This window comes from Rhipicephalus sanguineus, chromosome 8, assembly GCF_013339695.2.
Source record: "Rhipicephalus sanguineus isolate Rsan-2018 chromosome 8, BIME_Rsan_1.4, whole genome shotgun sequence".
Classification (NCBI taxonomy): Eukaryota; Metazoa; Arthropoda; class Arachnida; order Ixodida; family Ixodidae; genus Rhipicephalus; species Rhipicephalus sanguineus.
In genome coordinates this window covers 30,297,886-30,317,534 of record NC_051183.1, presented here as the reverse complement: position 1 = coordinate 30,317,534, position 19,649 = coordinate 30,297,886, and the positions used below count along the sequence as shown (strand labels likewise).

Genomic DNA, 19,649 nt, shown 5'->3' with positions numbered 1-19,649 from the left:
TAGTCGGTGCATGTTTAACGAAAGGAATCAGGCGCAAAAGAGACGAACACAAGAAGTGACATGGACGAACGCCTACTGGCCGCGTAGGCGTTCGTCCATGTCACTTCTTGTGTTCGTCTTTTTTGCGCCTGATTCCTTTCGTTAAAAATGTTATGTCGTCTTTCCTCCAGTCTGATCAGTGCTTTCTAGTTAAAAAAACTTACAATGCGTGCAACCAACGAGCTCATGAAAAAAGATTGTTCCCAAGTTTTGTGTTGGTTTAATTAGCCGTATTCATTGTTCCCGTTATTCGACCCGTCCCTGTATCCCTAAGCCATGAGGTGCGGTACCTTGCCTTGCTTTACGTAGTGTACACGACGTACCTGAGCGAGCAAAATCATCGCCAAGTACCAGGACGTCGTCTGTGCAGGAGAGTCGTCGAGGTGCTTAAAGATGCCTCCGGTCTGCCTGAGGCCGCTGAACAGGACCTCATCGTTATCGACCTCGCCAAGGCCTCCGACGCTGAACAAGCGAAAGGCTTCGCTCCAAATGCCCTCCGGGAACGTCGTGTCTTTCTTCAGTACTTCCGGAAGGAGCCACGTCTCTAGCGTCTCACTCGTGTCAAAGGACTCAACCACGGTGTCGATGTCGATGACGTCTCGGGCACCGGCTATCGGAACATTCTCCTCGGACGGCGATACCGCAGCGAACAGGGCTTGGAGATAAAGATAGAGTCCTTCGTCTGTGGTCTGAGCCCGGAACTCGTGGCGCAAGCTGGGCGCCCTGTACAAGTACAGGTAAGCGCTCCCTCCTTGCCGTTTCTTTCGACGCGTGATGCCCACGAGGCAGTGCAAGCCCGTTGCGAACGTCATGTTAAGAGAGAGCAACAAGGCAGCCCTGGACGTGTTGCTTGAGAGAAGCGCCGATAAGTTGAGGACGCCGAGCACGGAAGTGACGTCGGGCGTCAGGTCGTGCTTCTCCGCGTTCATATATCCGATGCAGTCCTGAAGCAAGGTCTTCCCCATCTGGAAAACTGCGAAGAGAAAGCGCCCGAGTTTGTCTTCTACGTTTCTAAGCGCGATCGTAAAAGTGGTGCTTGCGACAGCTCACAAAATCATGTACGGAAAGTATGCAAAGAGAAACTTCGTTCTCCACAGCCAAAGCACTGAGTATGCAATCGGGAAGTTGGGAGACATCCATCGTATGTTCCAGGGGCGTAGCCATAAATTTTTTTCGGGGGGAGTTCAACCATACTTTATGTATGTTCGTGCGTGCGTTTGTATGTGCTCGTGTATATACACGCAAGCAAAACTGAAAAATTTCGGGGGAGGGGTTTGAACCCCCCCCCCCCCGGCTACGCCCATGGTATGTTCGCTCCACATCCTATTGAATGTATGGATGAGAGTCCTCTCTTGTAATCATACGTCGGTGACGATTGATTGATTGATTGATTGATTGATTGATTGATTGATTGATTGATTGATTGATTGATTGATTGATTGATTGATTGATTGATTGATTGATTGATTGATTGAGTGGGAGAGCTTGTCAATCACTCATTAGGCGAGAGAAAGACGCAGTAAGTACAGCGATTAAAGTTGCGAGTCGGGGAGTTTCCGAGCATCTGATCAAACAAATCTATAACAGCCCCAGTGAGCAAGTGAGCAGTTATGTGGGTCAGTGAATGAACGGGCAAGTGAGCGGCGTTGTGAAGGACCGTTCTAATAACTGCGTCACCGACGAGTAATGGTCATAATGACAAAACAGCACAGAAAACGGGAGGAAGAAGATACAGGACTCGACGCTTCGTCCCGTTTTCTGCGCTGTTCTGCCACAATGTTCATGAAGCAACTAGCACACCTAAGAGCCCTTGTGGGGAATGGTACATTCACGCAAGCGAGCGACTGTGCGTGAGAGTGCTCGAGAGTGCACGAGAGGGGGAGAGAGAGAGAGAGCAGTCGAATCAACAGCTGAGTGTGTCAGTTAGCAAAAGGTGGATCAAACGATTGGGAATATAACACTCTCCCCTGATTTATCGGATTTGCGCTTGGACACATACCGTACTACACTCTACTACAACCTAAAAAAGAATGTAAGCTCCGTCCATAAAATCACGGCGCGCTTTCCCGTTACCTGTCGTGCTAGCTAGTTTCCGCTCGAATCATAAGTACTTTTTCTCAGCTATTGCAAATACTACGCCTATTAGGACTTAAAGGTGCGTCGTTACTGCCTAAGACATTACGTTTGGCTGAGCAGCGATGCCAGAATCCCAGACGACAGTTACGAGAACGTTCAAATTTCTCAATTAAAGCCAGCGACACAAACGTGTGTCTGTATGGTAAAGTCAACTCTCTGAAACACTCGAGAAGTACTTGACGTCACGAAAATGAGTGAGCGCTGTTGGACGGAGCACTTATGGAAAGTGTCTGTGGGAGGGACAGCGATCGCCTTGGTTGGGCCTCACATTTTTTAAGTGCTTAGCACTTTAGGGTCCCGGCTTGTTGCCCATCCACTGACACGTCGCCTGGTCACGCAGTGGTCAATGTATGCCTAAAACAAGGCTAACAATGTTCAAAACCAGTGCAAATAAACAAGCTGTAAACAATATAAGCTACAGAAATAACCAAGAATTCGTTGCAATAATTTACCTAGAATCAGGAAAAACACTTCTGAAACATCCGGCTGATACCAGCGCCGCGCAAGAGGGGGCGCCCACCGCCTCGGCAAGCGTGAGATTGCCGAGGCGGTAGCAAGCGCGCGATGGCCAAGGGAATCGCTGATTTGCCCGTGCTAAGCACCACCTCCTGTTTCATGGTAGTGGAGCTGCATTACGCGCAGGATTTATAACTACACCAAGCCTTACACAAGAACGACATCAGTGCAATATTTTTCTGAGGCTGTAACCGAGTACTATAGGACGTACTCTGAGCCTCGCCACCAAAGATGGCGGGTCGCGCTAGCAGCACTGCCGTCGCCAGGGTTCTGAAAAACCTGTCGAACGCGTCTCGTAGGAATCCCGCGCCGGCGTGACTGTCGCTCCAGCGGTTGCACATGTAGGCGTAGAAGTCGGAACACGGGTCCACGGTGGCGTCCGCGACGGCGTCCAGGTATCGCAGCTCGGGACTGCAGTGACCCCGGCCGCACTCCATGAGCGCCTCGCCCCTCGGCCGCTGCACGTGGTTGGTGAGCGCGAGCACCACGACCGTCAACGCGACTGCCATGATGAGGGTGAAGCTGAAGCAACCGGTGGCGTTGGCCACCCTCTCCTGGAATGGCGTCATCTCCGCGTTGTACATGGCAGATGTCTCCTTCAGTTCTGAAATGTACAAAGAGAGAGAAAGAGCGAAAACATGGTATTAAAAAGCTACAATGTGAAAGGGAGCCCTAGTCCGGGACACGACCTACTGTACTCCTGACCTGCCCAGATGTCCGCTGTCCAGCGCCCACGTTCTAGTTCATACCTCCTGCCGCTAGGGATGTAACCTACGAGCGTTGTGGCGCTAGTCAGCACCTGTTCGCTGACGACAGCTTTAACGCTCGTGGTGATGTTTCGCCATCGCAGAGCGCTCATATCGTGTAATTATTATGCATAAATTCAAAATACTTAGCAAATAAAATATAGAAAGTGATTTAGAATATTTTTTTGTTTTCATTTAAAAGGACACAGCCGTTCTACACTGTGGAAGTCTACGGCTTCTCACTTAAATACTTGACCACACTGTACAGCTTACTTGACCCTCCGTCTTAGCTTGCAGAAATAGTCACATGATGCCGGCAGTTCATCACAGAATACAGGCATTCTTACTCCAGCGCCGTCCAAACGGTCGCAGAGTAGCAGACAAACAGGTTATAGGTAGAGCCACCTACGGCGAGCGGTTGAACGAGAGCGGGGACTTTTCGCGACACTAAGATTGACATTAAGATAGCATATAAGATTGACACTAGAACTCGGAAAGCAACATATATTTTTTTCGGCCAATATAAATGGGGTCAGCGGACATGTACCGACGTTCTAACAAACGACGATTGTCCGGAGATGAGGTCTATGCCAGCCTATAGCTAGTTGCTCGAAAGTTTATGCGCTATCAGCACGTGCTTACATTATGCCTCTGATTGATTGATTGATTGATTGATTGATTGATTGATTGATTGATTGATTGATTGATTGATTGATTGATTGATTGATTGATTGATTGATTGATTGATTGTATTCGCGTTTCCGGAAGGAGATACTCACCCACTGGTACATCTTCCTCCGCCGGGTTAGGAGGGAGTTTGTCTGCCTCTTGCTTGGGTGGAGGAACTGACTTGATTTGCTCTGTTTGCGGCGGCGCTGTGTGTAAGACAAAACGAAATGATGAACTCTAACAGAAGCTTATCTGATTAAATATATATATATATATATATATATATATATATATATATATATATATATATATATATATCCCGCCTCCCTCGCTGTCGATATTAAGTTAATAATAATTGTTGGGGTTTTACGTCCCAAAAACACAATACGGTTATGAGACTCGCCGTAGTGGGAGGCTCCGGAAATTTCTACCACCTGGGGTCCTTTAGCGTGCACCTAAATCTAAGCACACGGGCTTCTAGAAGTTATATCAATATTAAGTTAAGCCTCACATTTTTACCCTACGCACACCAACTAACATTCCAAAAACATATATTCGAGCATATGTATTCAACTCAATTTCTATTTTATTTTGTTATGCAATAGCAATGTTGCCTTTATATGCTCGTTGTTACGTAAAACCACTAGCTGACCGCCGAACAAGACGTCGCTACGTTGCCTCTTCCACACCTTACAACGCCAGAACTGACGTTCCCATACATCATATTCACGCACGACATCTAAGCGGAGCATCCTACCCTGAGAAAAGCTATAATCAGCACAGAGCGAATCGAGCGCGCTTCTAGTTAACGTTGGTGCATTTTCAGAGTTGCGAAACTGCGTCTTCGGACAAGCGCGTACTTTCTGCTTTGATTTTGTCGCGATTCTCCGATATTACCTCTATTTTGCACGAATGTATAACCTTTGATGCAATGTATTACACATTGGCTCCCTAGTAATAATTGATTAGCGTGCATTTCAATTCCTTCCGTTTCCCCATTAGGCTTGTTTCAATTTTTTTTTTCACTGCACTTGACTTTACTTACATTCTGTGCTTAGTTTGTAGATATCTTGTTCCTCCTAATGGGGCCTTCTAAGGAATGCAGGATGCATAAGCGAAAGGTCATCATCAGCAGCAACCTGACTGCGCTCACTGCAGGACAAAGGCCTTTTCCACGTTTCGCCAATTAACCCGCACTGTGCTTTTGTCTATCTGTAATTATGTAATGCGCTAAGTCGCCAGACAAGGATTGGTCACCCTGGTGCAGCACTCGGCCACACTGCCTCACATATGTGCACATCTATGATGATATTTCACCAAAGTGAAATATCATCATGGCCCTGACTATACGCCCAATGCAGGGCAAAGGCCTCTTCCATCCTTCGCCAATCGACCCGGTTCTGTACTTACTGCGACCACGTTATCCCCGCAAAACTTCTTAATCTCATCTGCCCACCTAACTTTCTGCCTTCCCCTCGCATACTTACCTTCTCTTGGAATCAAGTCTGTTACTTTTAATGACATGCCCTGTCCATGCCCATATCATCTTCCTGATTTCGACTAGGATGCCCTTAACACCTGTTCGTTCCCTTACCCACTATGCTCTCTTCTTGTGCTATAAGAGATGCCTGCCGCGAGAGCCAGAAACCTCCTGCCCTACCCTTTCCCTCCTTCAACGTTTCTAATGAGGGCAGTAGCTGGCGATCCTTGCGGTGGCCGCTTGCAACACACCTTTTCGCATGCGCACATTACCCCCTCGACGTCACACCACGCCAGCCCCATTGAAAACAATAGGGCAGTACATGGCGCCATCTCTCGACAAGCGACCACAACTCAAGGCAGGACGGCTACAGTGGGACAGCCAGCGACGCCACAGGCATCTTTCTAGAGGAGGCGTTGGTTACACCTATCATTTTTCGTTCCATGGTTCACAGCGTCGTCCTCAATTTATTTTAAACACTGTTCGTAGGCCTTTAGGTTTCTGTCCCGTAAGTACTGGTAAGATGCAGCTGTTGTGTACCTTTCTCTTGAGGGAGAAAGCAAAATATATGTACATGTTATTTCTCTATTAGAACACTGCAGGTTGCTTACAACCGCTTTCTGGGTAGCAGGATGGCTCCGTCTCTTCGAAGTCGGTGCTGGATCCCACTGTCGATGGGGGCGATGTTCTTCCTGTGCTTGCATGTTCTGGAAGTAGTAAAGAGAACGCGATGCTTTCGAACCTTGCATGCAGCCCGACGAAAGGGCCTCCCACCAGTTGAAAGACCAGTTGATCATTCAAGATATGTAGTCACGCACTCTCTAGGGACGATTCTATTGAAATAATTTTTCAAATCAGTTCATTATTAAAATCGTCATGGCTACGAGTACCGCTGGCTAGCACTCCCCGGTTCACATGCGCAGAGATACACAATAAGGTGGACGGGAGTACGACCGCAACCGTAGCTTAATTGGTAAAGCGTCGGGCGCGTTATCCGAAGGTTGTAGGTTCGGTCCCTGCCGGCGGCAAATTGTCCTTTCGTCCACTTTAATTTCTTTGCATTTACATAATTATTACTACACTACAGTTAAATACTACAAATGATGTCCCCTACCCTTTCTTGGCTTCTTTGTCCGTTGGTTTCGTTGTGTCGAACAAAGAAACCAAGCCCTCGACCAGTTCCTTTTAGTTAATTCATTATTGAACAAGTTCGATGAAATAAAGTGTTCTATTTCTATTCGTACAGGACGAGAGCTTCACTGACAAACGGACAGACTGGCTCTTTGCCTCAACCGGTGCCCGCAATCACTACGCTCTTCAAATTGCCGGATGCGAGGGTACGTGTCATGGTCACGTGACGAGCAACGCCTTTCTTTGTTTTTTCGTTCTTTTCGTATATGTTTCGCGGGACACGCATTGCGGGCTTCGGATGGGATGAAGAACCGTATTCGCGGGCTGACGTCATAGACGTTCGAAGGCGGGCTTATGACGTAGGTACTCTCTGTCTTCCTCTCTCAAAGTTTGTTTCTGTAGCGAGAGAGGGCGCGAAGTATTTTCTTATAGATTTAGACCGTTCTCGCGCTGCAAAGGCGTGTCTAATTTTGCAGACAAAACGGTCACCGGCCGATCTTCGAGCTGTGATTTTTAGTTCGCAATGCCCAAACCTAGTGGTTACTTACTTTGTTCCTTGACCGCGGGGACAGGTTGTTCCACAATATCAGCCATGGCGGTTCTGCACTTCTTCCTCGTCTTCACCTAGGTTGGGGTACTGGCACTGACGGTGCTAATGCTTTTGATGTAGAGGATGTCAGACTACGGGACGTGCTCACTGACGATCTTGGGCGAAGAGCGTGGTCGTCAGGCAAACACAGATGAACGAGAAAGACCCAAGTCTGCTTTCCCGTTAGAGAAGATGTCATCGCGAAAATGCACACATTAAAACTTCGCTTTCAGAGTGTCGCCAGCCCTGAGAGGCGCCGCTACAGTAACATATTTTTTTTTTACTTTTCCACGGCTCCTTTTGACTCATACTTCAGCATTTAGTTCATATTTCAGCTGCATTTAGTTGAATTAACACATTGTACTATCAATAGATAAACGTAATTCACTTCCATCTAGCATTGCCACTATCAACGATTATCAATCTTTTCAGTCAACGCTCCACTTTTTAATAGCTAACTTCATTGTATTTGTCACTGCATGTGGTGTCTGATTGTTGTTCATTTCAGAAACCAAACAAACCTGAAACTTATCATTATTTTGTGGAATGCTGCGTACATCTCCTCCGAAAAATATTGGTATTGCACTGTCCTTGTTAGTACTGTAACATTTTTTATGTTGGCGTTGTATTTGTAGTGTTTTCTAATTGCTCTATTTTGCTTTCATTGAGAATGTATCCTTTACTCCTTTCTCCCCCCCCCCCTTCTTACCTTATGTAATGGCCTTCGGGTTCTTAGGGCATCGAAATAAAGTTGTACATGAAAAATTCAGCCTTTATGTAATACTCCAGCGTTCTAGTCTTTCCTTGGCCACCTAAAATGTGTACACTGACGATCGTGAACTCCACGTTAACGTCTACAAGCGTTCGTTGCTGATTTGTATCCTCCATTTCTTGCTTCACTGCGTGGCGGTTGTTCTGTTGGGAGTTGTTCTTCGCCGCACACCACTTTGATACACGGTGAAGCTGCATTCGTGTATGCTGAGCATGTTTGTTTAAACCCATGTACGTTGCGCGCTCGCTCGTGTGTGCGATACTTGGAATTGATTGATTGATTGATTGATTGATTGATTGATTGATTGATTGATTGATTGATTGATTGATTGATTGATTGATTGATTGATTGATTGATTGATTGATTGATTGATTGATTGATTGGGTTATTCAATTCCCTTTTCTCGTACCCAACTCCACAACCTCTTTTTACCACCTCCTTCCAAAAGAGCTGTCAGGCGTTGTGCTCTTCTCGGTCAAAGTTGTCAGCCTTTTCGCTCCCTACTTCATGTCCTCTGTGCATATGTCTACGATTGTACATAAAATAATGTTTTCGTGCGTAGACGTGTGTATGTGCCTGCGTTATTTGTATATCTGCGTATATGCATGTATACATGTGTTTTTGTGCCTGTGAGCTGGCCGACGCCTCCCTGAGGCAAAAATGTGTGCGCATGCGTATTCTCGTGAGTTCATATTCTAGCCCATCTTGAGGGCTTGAAGGCCAACTGAAACGATATTTCAATTCGGCACAAAGTAGCAGCATAAACTTCTCAAGCAATCTTGACAAGTTGCAGGGCTGCCAACTGTGTTGTTTTCCTGTCGAAAGCATTCGAAGGCCCCTTACACAGACTGTGCCTAAACATAGTGGTTAGCGGATGTGACGTTCAGGAACCAGTTCCGCTCGTGTACGCGTTATAGTGAACTAGAAGACTTTCTAGTGGTGCGACCGGCGGCGGCTGCGGCCGGCGAGGGTGAAGCGAGATGACACTGACGGCCGGCGAGGGCGCTACTGCGCCTTTTCCTAGCCTCCGGCGCGCTCGTTGGCAGCAGTTGGCGGCACATACCTGGCTGTGAGGGTTGTGGTTTTGATCGTTTTGTGCGCGCGATGTTACTCGGATAACTTGACATTATCTTGCGTATCTTGACGTTAAGTAGTCAATGCAGTGAGAGGGAAAGTTATTGTACCAGCGACTGGGAATTTTGCGATGACATGGCGAAAAGAAGAACAGATTCCCACTGTTTTGCACCAGGCTGCCGCACCGGCTATCCGGGCGCGCCGAAAGCATCGCTGTTCGCCGCACCAAGAGACGACTCGCTTCGAAGTAAATGGGAGCGAAACCTAAGAAGAGCAGACAAGAGCCTGACGGAATCATCAGCTGTGTGTGAACATCACTTCGAAGCGCATTGCATATTGCGCGATTACGTTCATGTGGTCGATGGCGTGGAAGTGCGCATTCCGAGAGGCAAGCCGTCTTTAGCTCCCGATGCCATACCTACGCTGTTGCCGCAGTGCCCAGCCTACCTCTCCGTTAAAGCCCCGAAACAGAGAACGGAAAGGAAGAGACCTGCATGTTCGGTTCCACTTCGAAGAAAGAAACCGCGCCAGGACGTCGGAAGCGCTGACTACACTAACAACGAACATGAGATGCTTGAAGAACCTGAACCTGCAGAATCGTCGCCTTTCAAGTTTCAGACCCTGCGTTCACTGGCACCATCGCCGAGGTGGTGCCGCATTGAAGATGATAGTGTTGGCTTGATTTTCGCGACGTCTTCGTTGAAGAAGCAAGGAAGGCTTGTTATTTGTCATGAGCGAGCTGTCATTTTCAAAAAACCGTTAGGGGACGAAGTTTGTGCTGCCATTTATTGTCAAGGCGTTCTGTGCTCAGAAAAAACAATCGCCTCCGTTGGCGACGCTGCAGCTGTACTGGATGATGCCATGGCAATGTGTGTTTGCAAGGGAGCAATGTCGGACAACGAATTCAGGCAAATGTTGCCGGTTTTGACGGTGAAGCAGCAAGCAGCAACATACACCAACGGACTCTACGTCTTCAGCGCCAAGTGCTCCGGGAAGGTCTTGTCCGATGGTAAGTGCATTCAAGTGCTTTGATCTACAAGCGCCGCATGTATTTATTGTTCAGGTACTTAAACAATTGTGTTTCTTTCGTGTACAGGACTTATTTGCCCAGAGTGCAAGTCGCATCGAAAGCTATTGTTGACAAGAAAGTCCTGCCAAAAAGCTCGTGTGCCTAAGAAAGGAGCCCTTGCCCAGCGCCTGAAGCTTCAAAGGCAAAAAACCAAGCGTTTGAAGAATAGCGCCACTGCATTGAAAAATCAACTGAAAGCAATGTCAGCTAAAAACAAAGCCATCACTGAGGAGGAATTTACCACTAGGATAGCAGCCCTTCCTCCAAAACAGCGTGAAGCAACACTTCACATGTTTAAATCGGCATCACGAAAAAGCGCAAAAGGCATGAGATATTCGAATGAATGGGTTTTGGAATGTCTTATAATGAAAATGAAGAGCGCCAAGCTTTATGAGCACCTGAGGAAAGAAAATATTCTGTCACTGCCAAGTAAAACAACATTGCGCAAATATTTGAAGTCGTACAGAACAGGGTTTGGCTTCTCCCCAAAGATTTTCAATGTGGTGAGTGAAAAGACAGCCACAATGGAGGAATACGCATGCCACGGTGGAATAATTGTAGATGAAATGCGCCTTTCTGAGCATCTTTCTGTAACAACCGCCGGCCACATAGATGGTTTTGTAGATCTAGGTAACTTTACATCTTCTAAAGATAAGCATACACCGTGTGACCATGGAATGGTTTTGATTTTCGTACCGTTCATTGGGAAATGGACTCAAATTCTGGCAGCGTTTGCAACAAGAGGAAACGTCAATGGAGGTACCTTAACCAAGATCATGCTTGAAGCCATAATTTTGGCAGAAAAAGCAGGCCTGAAGGTGGACTTCATCACATCAGACGGTGCAAGTTGGAACAGACGCATGTGGACGCTGATGGGTGTCCAGGCCTCCTTGAATGAGATCAAGTGCAGTGCACCACATCCAGTTGACGAGCACCGTCAGCTCTACTTCATATCAGATTTCCCTCATCTCCTCAAGTGCCTTCGAAACCGGCTGGTGTGCTTGGATTTTCAAACACCGAAGGGTCAAGTAAGTACCTTAATCAATCAAAATAACGTGCTATTTAACCTACCACACTTTTTCTTCCAGTCTCTAACTTTCAGTGGATTATCACTGCTTTGGTTATATGCAGGTGACCATGCGAGCAATTCGCAAGGCTTTGGAACTGGATGGCAGCAAGGTTACCCTGCAGGCTATGCATGGCATCACATCCAGCCATACAAACCCTAACAACTTCGAGAAAATGCGAGTTGGTTTGGCAGTCCAGCTCTTCAGTGAAAAAGTTACACATGGGCTTCAGCTGCACAAAGCCAGGCTGGAACATCTGTGTGGTAGCATAGCAGCAACAATTCACTTTTTTGAGTAAGCATTGCATAATTTTATATTTACCTAATTTTGTGCTACTGTAACTCTTTGCAGATTTCTTAGCTGCACATACAGCTCACTGAAACATTCTTTTGCAGGACCATACATGGTGTTATAGAAGTCATGACATCGCGCTTTCCAGCTCAAGCACTCCGTCCCAACTCTCGATCAGCTGAGAAGCTAAACTCTTTTCTAACCTTTTTGTCAGAGTGGGAACGCCACACAAATGGGCAAAGGGGCTTTCTCAGTCAGTCCACAGCAACTGGACTGCGAGTAACACTATCCAGTACCTTGTCGCTGTTGAAGTATTTGACTGAAAATGTAGGTTTCAAGTATTTGATGACAAGCAGGTTGAGCCAGGACCCTGTCGAACATCTCTTTGGCATCGTTAGGCAGTCGTCGGGGTGCAATACCCACCCGACACCTCAGCAGTTCATTGCTACAGTGAACTGTCTCAGCTTCAGCAATCTTGCGCATTCTGTTTCAAGGGGAAACTGTGAGCCTGCTGTTCTCAGTTCACTCTTGAATGCAGATGCTGGTGAGCAGAACACTTGCACTGGGAGGCAGAAGTTGATTGACAGGTTTCTCGATGATGGAAACCTAGATGCCGCAGATGCCTTACTCACTAAGGCTGCGCCAGATCATTCTCCTGTTGTTGTGGCAGCAAGCGATCGCAGACTAATCTTTTACATTGCCGGTTATGTTGCAAGAAAGTGCATTCTTAAAACTGGTTGTGAAGAGTGCATTAACCTTCTTTTGCTCACCAAGGAGGCAGCTGATGGTTTGAATATGGCTGAGCTTGTCCGTTTGAAGGACAATGGCGGGTTACTTTATCCTGCAGGCAAGCTGTGCAAATTTGTGGCCGACCTCGAGGAGTCATTCACAACGTGCTTTAGCCTTTTAGAACTGCACTCTGAAAGCGTGCTTGATGTGTTAGACCTTGTTAAAAAAAAGCAGAAAACTACGCTTGGATGCCCAGAACACGCTGAAGCCATAGCTGCTGACGTAACTGCATTTTACTTAACGACACGCCTGCATTTCTTCACGAAAAGTATCAATCGAGCCAGCGACAAAAGGCGGCAGGCATCAAAGCATTTGAAGTTGAGTAGGTGCTAAATGAGTGTGTACATGAAAGCTGTTGATCATGACGGTCAAGATTTTTCCTGTCATTATTTTTGTAGTGAAGTAAGTTGTCAATAAATTCTTCATATGTGGTTTCATATGAACATGGCTGTGGTGTCATTTTTTATAATTACGCCTAAATCAAACCGCCATAATCGCCAAAAACCTTCGTGGCCATAACCCTGTTGTTTAAGCAATGATGGAAAAGGTCCGACTGAGCAAAAGTATGGGGCAAACTTCGCGCCCATTAGGTCATTAGGGGGGACTCGTGCGCACGCCTATGGTCATGCGAAAAGTTAGCTTTGCACGTCATCACAATGGTACGTCGTTGTTTGGTGGCATTTATAACCAAAAAAAATTACTCTCGAAGTCAAAGTTTCGCTGACAACACGAAAATCGGAATGCGGTATTCTTCGCGACTTAATAGTGACGTGGCCTTCGCGCACGCTTTTTAAATGTTTAACCACGCTGGCCATCAAAACTTGTGGGCTTTCACCAGTGGGAAGAATGTAATCGTCGAATGGAATCGATAAATCAGCTGAAAAACGCGAAATAACAAGCAAAATTTTAAAAAATGCCGCGAGGTCTCGTCCTATGAAAAGTTGCAGTGGCGCCACCTCGTGGCGTCAGTATGAAAACGGCTCGCTCACGCCTCGCTGCTCGCGCCACTAGAAGTCTTCTAGTTCACTATAGTACGCGTACACGTTCCGTGGGTCGCAATGGAGGGTACGACGAGAACATCCTGTTTTAAGATCGGAGCTGCTCTAGGGCTGAGCCGGACGACAAATGAGTGTCGAGGGTAGTCACGCTGCGGTTCCCAGATACACCCATAGATGGCGTAACTTCCTCGGTCGTGGACGGGGTGGTACCCGCACGCTGAAAACGGGGAAGCGCGGCTCCAGCAAACGGAAACGTGTGGTGTGTGTATGTGTGGTAGACTGAAACCAATTACCTTGCGGTGATTGTGCCGTGGGGGTACGGGGGTGGTGGTGGGCAATGGTGCAATACATATCACCATGATTTTCTCTGTGCATTTCTACTCTACAAATAAGGTAACCGCAGACACCCACACAAGATCACGAAACGTGGCAGCAAATCAGAAAAAAATCACCAGAGAAACACAGGAGAACCGCAGCTCCGCTTTGTCTGCAAATTTCATACAGGGTGAAACTGGGGTAAATCTTCGTTGTTCTTTTTTTATTGTCACGGTGTTTATTTTTCGATATGCACGTCGAGTAATCGGCACTGAACTTTGCGATCACCACTGGTCACTTCCATTCGCACGTTGAACGTGCCGTTCTGAAATGTACAGGAAATGAAACAAAAATTTACAAGGCAGTACGTGCTGAAGAAGCCCGAACATCGTAACGTATCCGGGCTTATTCGGTAACGGAACAGGTAAAGTATTCGGCAGGCCCGTAGCCAGGAATTTTTTTCAGGGGGGGCACTTGCTGAAAACCTTGACTTTTTGAGAAAAACACCTATTTTTTATTATTTATTTTTGGTAAAAACAGCTACTTCACCAAAATTTCGGGGAGGGCGGGCCCCTTGCCCCCCCCCCCCCCCCCCCCCACTGGCTACGGGCCTCGTATTCGGTATGCTTACGTGCACACCTCGAGCGCAATCGCGATGAAGACATGGTCCACAAGTTCACACACTTTCCTGTAACTACGAATGCGCACCGTCATGAACATATAACTCTATGTGAGCATATGATTCTGGCAGTTCATGTGACGTATGCACATGTGACACCGGCAGTTCGGGCGGAGTGATAAGCCGCAATGCTGCCAAGGGTAGGTCTGCTGGCTGCTGGCAACATCTGTCCTTTCTCCACACCTAGCCTGCGATAAGCTTCATTTGTCCTACTCACGAAATTATGCTCTCGCATTCCGCCATCTCCTCACCTACTTCTTTGTAACTAGAACGTTTGAAGAAAGAAAAATTAGGAGCCTTTATCCTATCGTGAAAAGGGGGCACTCGAAGCTTGTGCCTCACCTTTCTTTCTTTCTTTCTTTCTTTCTTTCTTTCTTTCTTTCTTTCTTTCTTTCTTTCTTTCTTTCTTTCTTTCTTTCTTTCTTTCTTTCTTTCTTTCTTTCTTTCTTTCTTTCACATTGCGAAACGCTCCCTCCTAACTATTTCGTTCCTCCATGCCGGGAATATGACCTTCATCCACGTGCTTAGCAGCACAACATTTCTGTTGCTACAGGCAACAACGATTGTCATGCGTGAAACAATGACATGCTACAATGAAAGCCAACAATGAAATGCGGCGACGTGAAGTGACGAGTGACCTCGATAAAGGATCAGATTGCCACATGAGAAGCGGCCGATCGCCGACGAGCCAACGATCGAGAGAACGTCAGTTGCCGGAAAACGGCGCATACCAATACGCGTGTGACCGGCGCACCTTCTAAGGCCTTATATGTATACACTCGCACGTCCGTACACTCGCAGGCGCCGGGTATTTTGCGAACTATGCCGCCGCCACCAAACTCAGTAACTCATAGCAGCTTCGCTTAAGAACAGCAGAGCCTTGGTCGAAGGAGACAAACATCAACGTACTCGTCTAATTTCTATGAAAAAATCCGTAAACAGGGGGTGGGTGCTCGAGCCGACGTTTCGACAAGTGGACTTGTCTTCTTCAAGGCTGGAACTGAGGCTGGAAGAATCCGTTCCAGCCTTGAAGAATACAAGTACACTTGTCGAAACGTCGGCTCGAGCACCCACCCCCTGTTTACGGATTTTTTCATCGCAAGCTTCCATCTTCCACTTCCTGCCGTTCTTTTTTTTTGGAGATTGTCTAATTTCTAGGTGTCATGTGCTGGTACCACAAGGCATATGAAGCTAGAGACCAAATCCATTCACTCTCGCACCCGCGTTTAGAACGGGATCGCTCGGTCCGCCTGATCCGTAGCCCCTGGACCAAGCGCAGCCCGTGATGGCAAACAAGCGCCAATGTCTCAACCTGTCAATTGTAAGGTAATTATATGACTAACTATGCTTTTCTGGGCAAGCATAGGGCTTCCTTACACCCCGTAGCTTTGGTAGTGCTCTACGGTAGTGGCGAGATGTGGATTATAGTGTGTGCTCACCCCAAGCACGGCTTTTATTAAGGGGTGGACGAAGAACACCAGTTTGGAGGAGTAGACACCAGGCGGAATCGGGCACGTGTTGTTCCAAGGCTCGCCCACCGTCCTCTCCATGGCACTCTCACCGTCACATCCCTTGTACGTACTGCGCAGGCGCAAAAGAGAGCATTTCATTGTGATATACAGGCCTAGACTGCCGTCAAAATGTATCCATAGCGTCCAGTTGCACCCGGGAACACCCTTACTTGGAGGTAGAGCCAAAGCTACAAAACCAGCACACATTCTACGCACTAAAATAGCCGCTGCGCACTTTGTTACTATTGTTTTAGTGGTCTAAAGCCTTAAATGACTCATCAAACTTGAAAATTGACCGTGGACGGCGTCGGTTCAACATGAGTGATGCGCAAAATAATCAAGTGATGACGTCAGAATATGGCGTCACATAACGTGACATCACGTGGTGAAGTCATCGCATGATATCGTCGCTTGGCCAAAGGTGGGCCAATCACGGAGGCAGCGCAAAACTGCAGGTCAGGTGCAGAAATCTTGCAGTGCTTCCAGGAATTCTAGGTGACAGCTAGTGCTTTGTATGTTCCAGTATAGGTTCGTCATGCTGCACGAAGAAAAAGACACCTACCAGGACCCCATGTCTTGTACACAGGGCATCCTCATTCCGTTCGAGTTCCACATGGTGAACTTGGTGATGGGCGCATCCTGCAGGACTTCGTGGAGTTCGCCCGTGTAGCGGATGGTCATGTTTCGGCCCACCTTGGCGTCCTCAATGCTGAGGTTGTGGATGCTTACCAAGCTCGGCTCGGCTGTGTTAAGGATTGAGAAGCATGGTGAGCTTGCGAGTATAAGAATAGATAATATTGCCACGCGCTCTTATTCCTTCATTTTTGTGTCTCACCCACAAAAGCTGTTACCACCGCTGGGCGCAGGCCGCGCCGCAATGTTTGCATACTTCTCGATTACATTGACTATTCCAACAAGAATTCGCGCATGACCCGAGTAGTCGAGTTCATTCTAAAGCTAACGCGGGCGCCAGCGATAAAGTTATATTTTGCGATCAATTGTGGGTAAAAGACGACGTGTTCCGCCGATGATCAGATTACCGACAGCCGACGACTGTGATAGCCGCTATCAGTGTACAGCGTGCATTGCTTGAGGACTGAGTTCGTTTTTCGGGCACAAGTTAGCCCGATAAAGATTTTCGTCCCTTCCAGTGTGAATGCTGCCTCATTCCCGTCACTACCACGTGACAATATCTTATGCGTGCATCAATACTGGGTGCTTCACTGCTGTCCTGCATGAAAAGGGAGATCGCCTGTGCTATTCTGGACATGGTCTAATTCCGCCATTAGTCAATTGTAATTGGCCCAGAGGGCTGCTACAGCCTCTCTGACTGGCTTAAAATGCCGCCATTACGAAATTTGACAATATGGCGGAATTTCACACTGTCCAGAATAGCACGCCGCATTAAGTCAACCTCCATGGATTGCGCTTCCAGCTACCTTTTTATGCGGTAGCAGTTATATGGACACTCTAGACGCATTTTTGCCGTCACCGTCGGCATCACCGTGATGTTCCGTATTAAGTCCAAGGGCGATGACAATCCTCCACGCGTCGTACGTTCAATGTGCAAGTGAAAGAGTGCAAGGGCAGCCAGCGATCGTGGCTCAAGCGGAGAGGAAATGCGCCTCCGTCATGCGAAAGGCCCATGGGGAATCTTGGAAGGGGTGCTGCGTGGCTGCGGCAGGAAGTACGTACTTTGAGCCGCTCGGACGCGGTCGCGCGCGCCCTACCTTGACAGGGATCAGAAGACGGCTCATACCTTTGTACGTGGTGTGTTCTCACCTATCAGTTTGCGTTGAAGCGATGTACAGCACGTAGGTCACTTCGTTCGCTGCAGCGACAGCGTTTCCTTACGCCAGAGTTAGAAAACTTAAGTAACTTTGTAAACAGTGCAATCTACGTGTGTGTGGTTGTATGTGTTATGCGTTTATCAGTGTATATATCATAATCGTCACCCAGCACCTGGAGTGGCATGCCAGGCAAACATCTCCAGCTTTTCATTAAAATGTTTCTCTCTCTAAAGCAACTCCGAAGGTCGCAGGTTCGGTCCCTGCCAGCGGCAAGTTGTCTTTTCGCCCACTTTACTTCCTTCACAACCATTTCACAATTATTATATTACACTTCAAACAGTACAATTAACGTTCCCTATCATAGGCGTGCGCAGGGTTCCCAATCGGGGGGGGGGGGGGGCAAAGCTTCATCGCAGCGCCCCCCTCCCTACTAAGTCAATGTATGGGGCAGATTTTGCGCCCCCCCCCCCTCTTAGGTGACTAGAAGGGTCAATGTACGGTGCAGATTTTGCGCCCCCCCTCTTAGGTGATTAGGGGGGGCGGCCGCCCCCTTTGCCCTCCTGTGCGCACGCCTATGTTCCCTATACCTTCCTTGGCTTCATTATCTGCTGGTTTTCATTAAAATAAAGTAACCGTAGCACGGGCCCGGGCATCTTTACTCTACGAATAACGTAATCACAGACACTCACACAAAATCACACATCACAGAAAATCGCAAGGGACACACAAGAGAATCACACCTTCTGTTTCTGCTCATTTCACACTGGGTGGAACGGGTAAGATTTTTTACCCTAAGGAAGAAATGGCGTGTTTGATTTCGCAGGCGAATCAGTGGTCATTTCGATGACGTAGGAAAGTGTCGAAGCGCTTGCGTGCTTACAGAATGCCCCTCTTTGTCGATATCAAGCCGGGCGAAGTCCTCCACACGTATACGCTTACCAATATATAGGTCCACTGCAATGGTTTCTGCATGCCACCACCTAACTTAATTAAGTAGCAATTTCAACAATGAATGCACTTACACTGGCACGACCTTACGACGGGATATTGCACGGATGCCCAGCAGGAGCACGCAACCAGCGCCAGAGCAGCGCACCACAAGACCACCGCCTTACTTCGCGACATCATCATCAAAGGCTTCCGCAAGCGAGGCGACGTTGGCGACTCTCGCTCTAGGTCATTCGGGTGCTCCCTTTATGAGAAGCGTAGAAGACATTCGCGCGCGTGGCCTTCCTTGCCTCATTATTCTGGAATCGCTAGTCAAACACGTATAATGGCTTATTTCGTTTTTTCTTTTCTTTTCTATCTCTACCATGCGCGGTCTCACACGCTCCTCGTGTAGGCCGCGTCGGCTCGGAGCTTTTGTTTAAACACGCGGCACCCAGGCCGGAAAGCGCCATGCGCAAGCAGTTTGCCTTTCCCAGGCTGTAAAGCATGAACACTCATACATATAAAATAAAAGGAGGACGACAGCGGAATACAAGGGAGCACGACGACCTGATCTGGTGGCCCCGAAAACACCGAGAAGATAGAACGAGACGGGCACGAGGTCTTTTTCACTTTTCAGGAGTTGTTAATCATCGTGTGTGCATGGACGTTCACCTCATTTTTCTTTTCGTGCTCATTTGTTATTGCATGATTGTTATCTCTGTGACGTCGACGTCGCAGAGATAACAAACATGCAATGACAAATGAGGTGATGATGGCGCTACGTACACCTTGGACGAACAAACATCTCCAGGGGTGCAAGAAAAGATATCCTGTGGCTGCACCTTCCTTATCGCAGAGTGGTCTATATTTAATCAAAAAAGCCTGTACGCGATCACGTACGGGCTTTGTTGATTAAGTATAGACCACGCTGTGACAAGGAAGATGCATCCACAGGATATCTTTTCTCGCACCCCTGGAAATGTTTGCTCGTCGAAGGTATACGTAGCGTCATCATCACCTTTATGGCTACGACTTGTTTGAATCTGCTCATCAGGATC

General features: G+C 47.6%; 2 protein-coding genes across 2 annotated transcripts; one reads left to right on the top strand and one right to left on the bottom strand.

The window, feature by feature from the left end:
* Positions 1-9,174: 9,174 nt before the first annotated feature.
* On the top strand, positions 9,175-11,316 carry LOC125759423 (uncharacterized). Its single transcript, XM_049418183.1, has 3 exons — positions 9,175-10,161; positions 10,249-11,212; positions 11,310-11,316. The coding sequence occupies exons 1-3, from the start codon at positions 9,288-9,290 to the stop codon at positions 11,314-11,316; spliced, it is 1,845 nt and encodes a 614-aa protein (XP_049274140.1). The 5' UTR covers positions 9,175-9,287.
* Positions 11,317-13,917: 2,601 nt separating this feature from the next.
* LOC119401627 (uncharacterized) lies at positions 13,918-18,829 on the bottom strand. Its single transcript, XM_037668529.2, has 4 exons — positions 18,684-18,829; positions 16,434-16,614; positions 15,800-15,941; positions 13,918-14,006 (listed from the first exon to the last, which is right to left on the bottom strand). The coding sequence occupies exons 1-4, from the start codon at positions 18,790-18,792 to the stop codon at positions 13,920-13,922; spliced, it is 519 nt and encodes a 172-aa protein (XP_037524457.1). The 5' UTR covers positions 18,793-18,829; the 3' UTR covers positions 13,918-13,919.
* Positions 18,830-19,649: the final 820 nt, after the last annotated feature.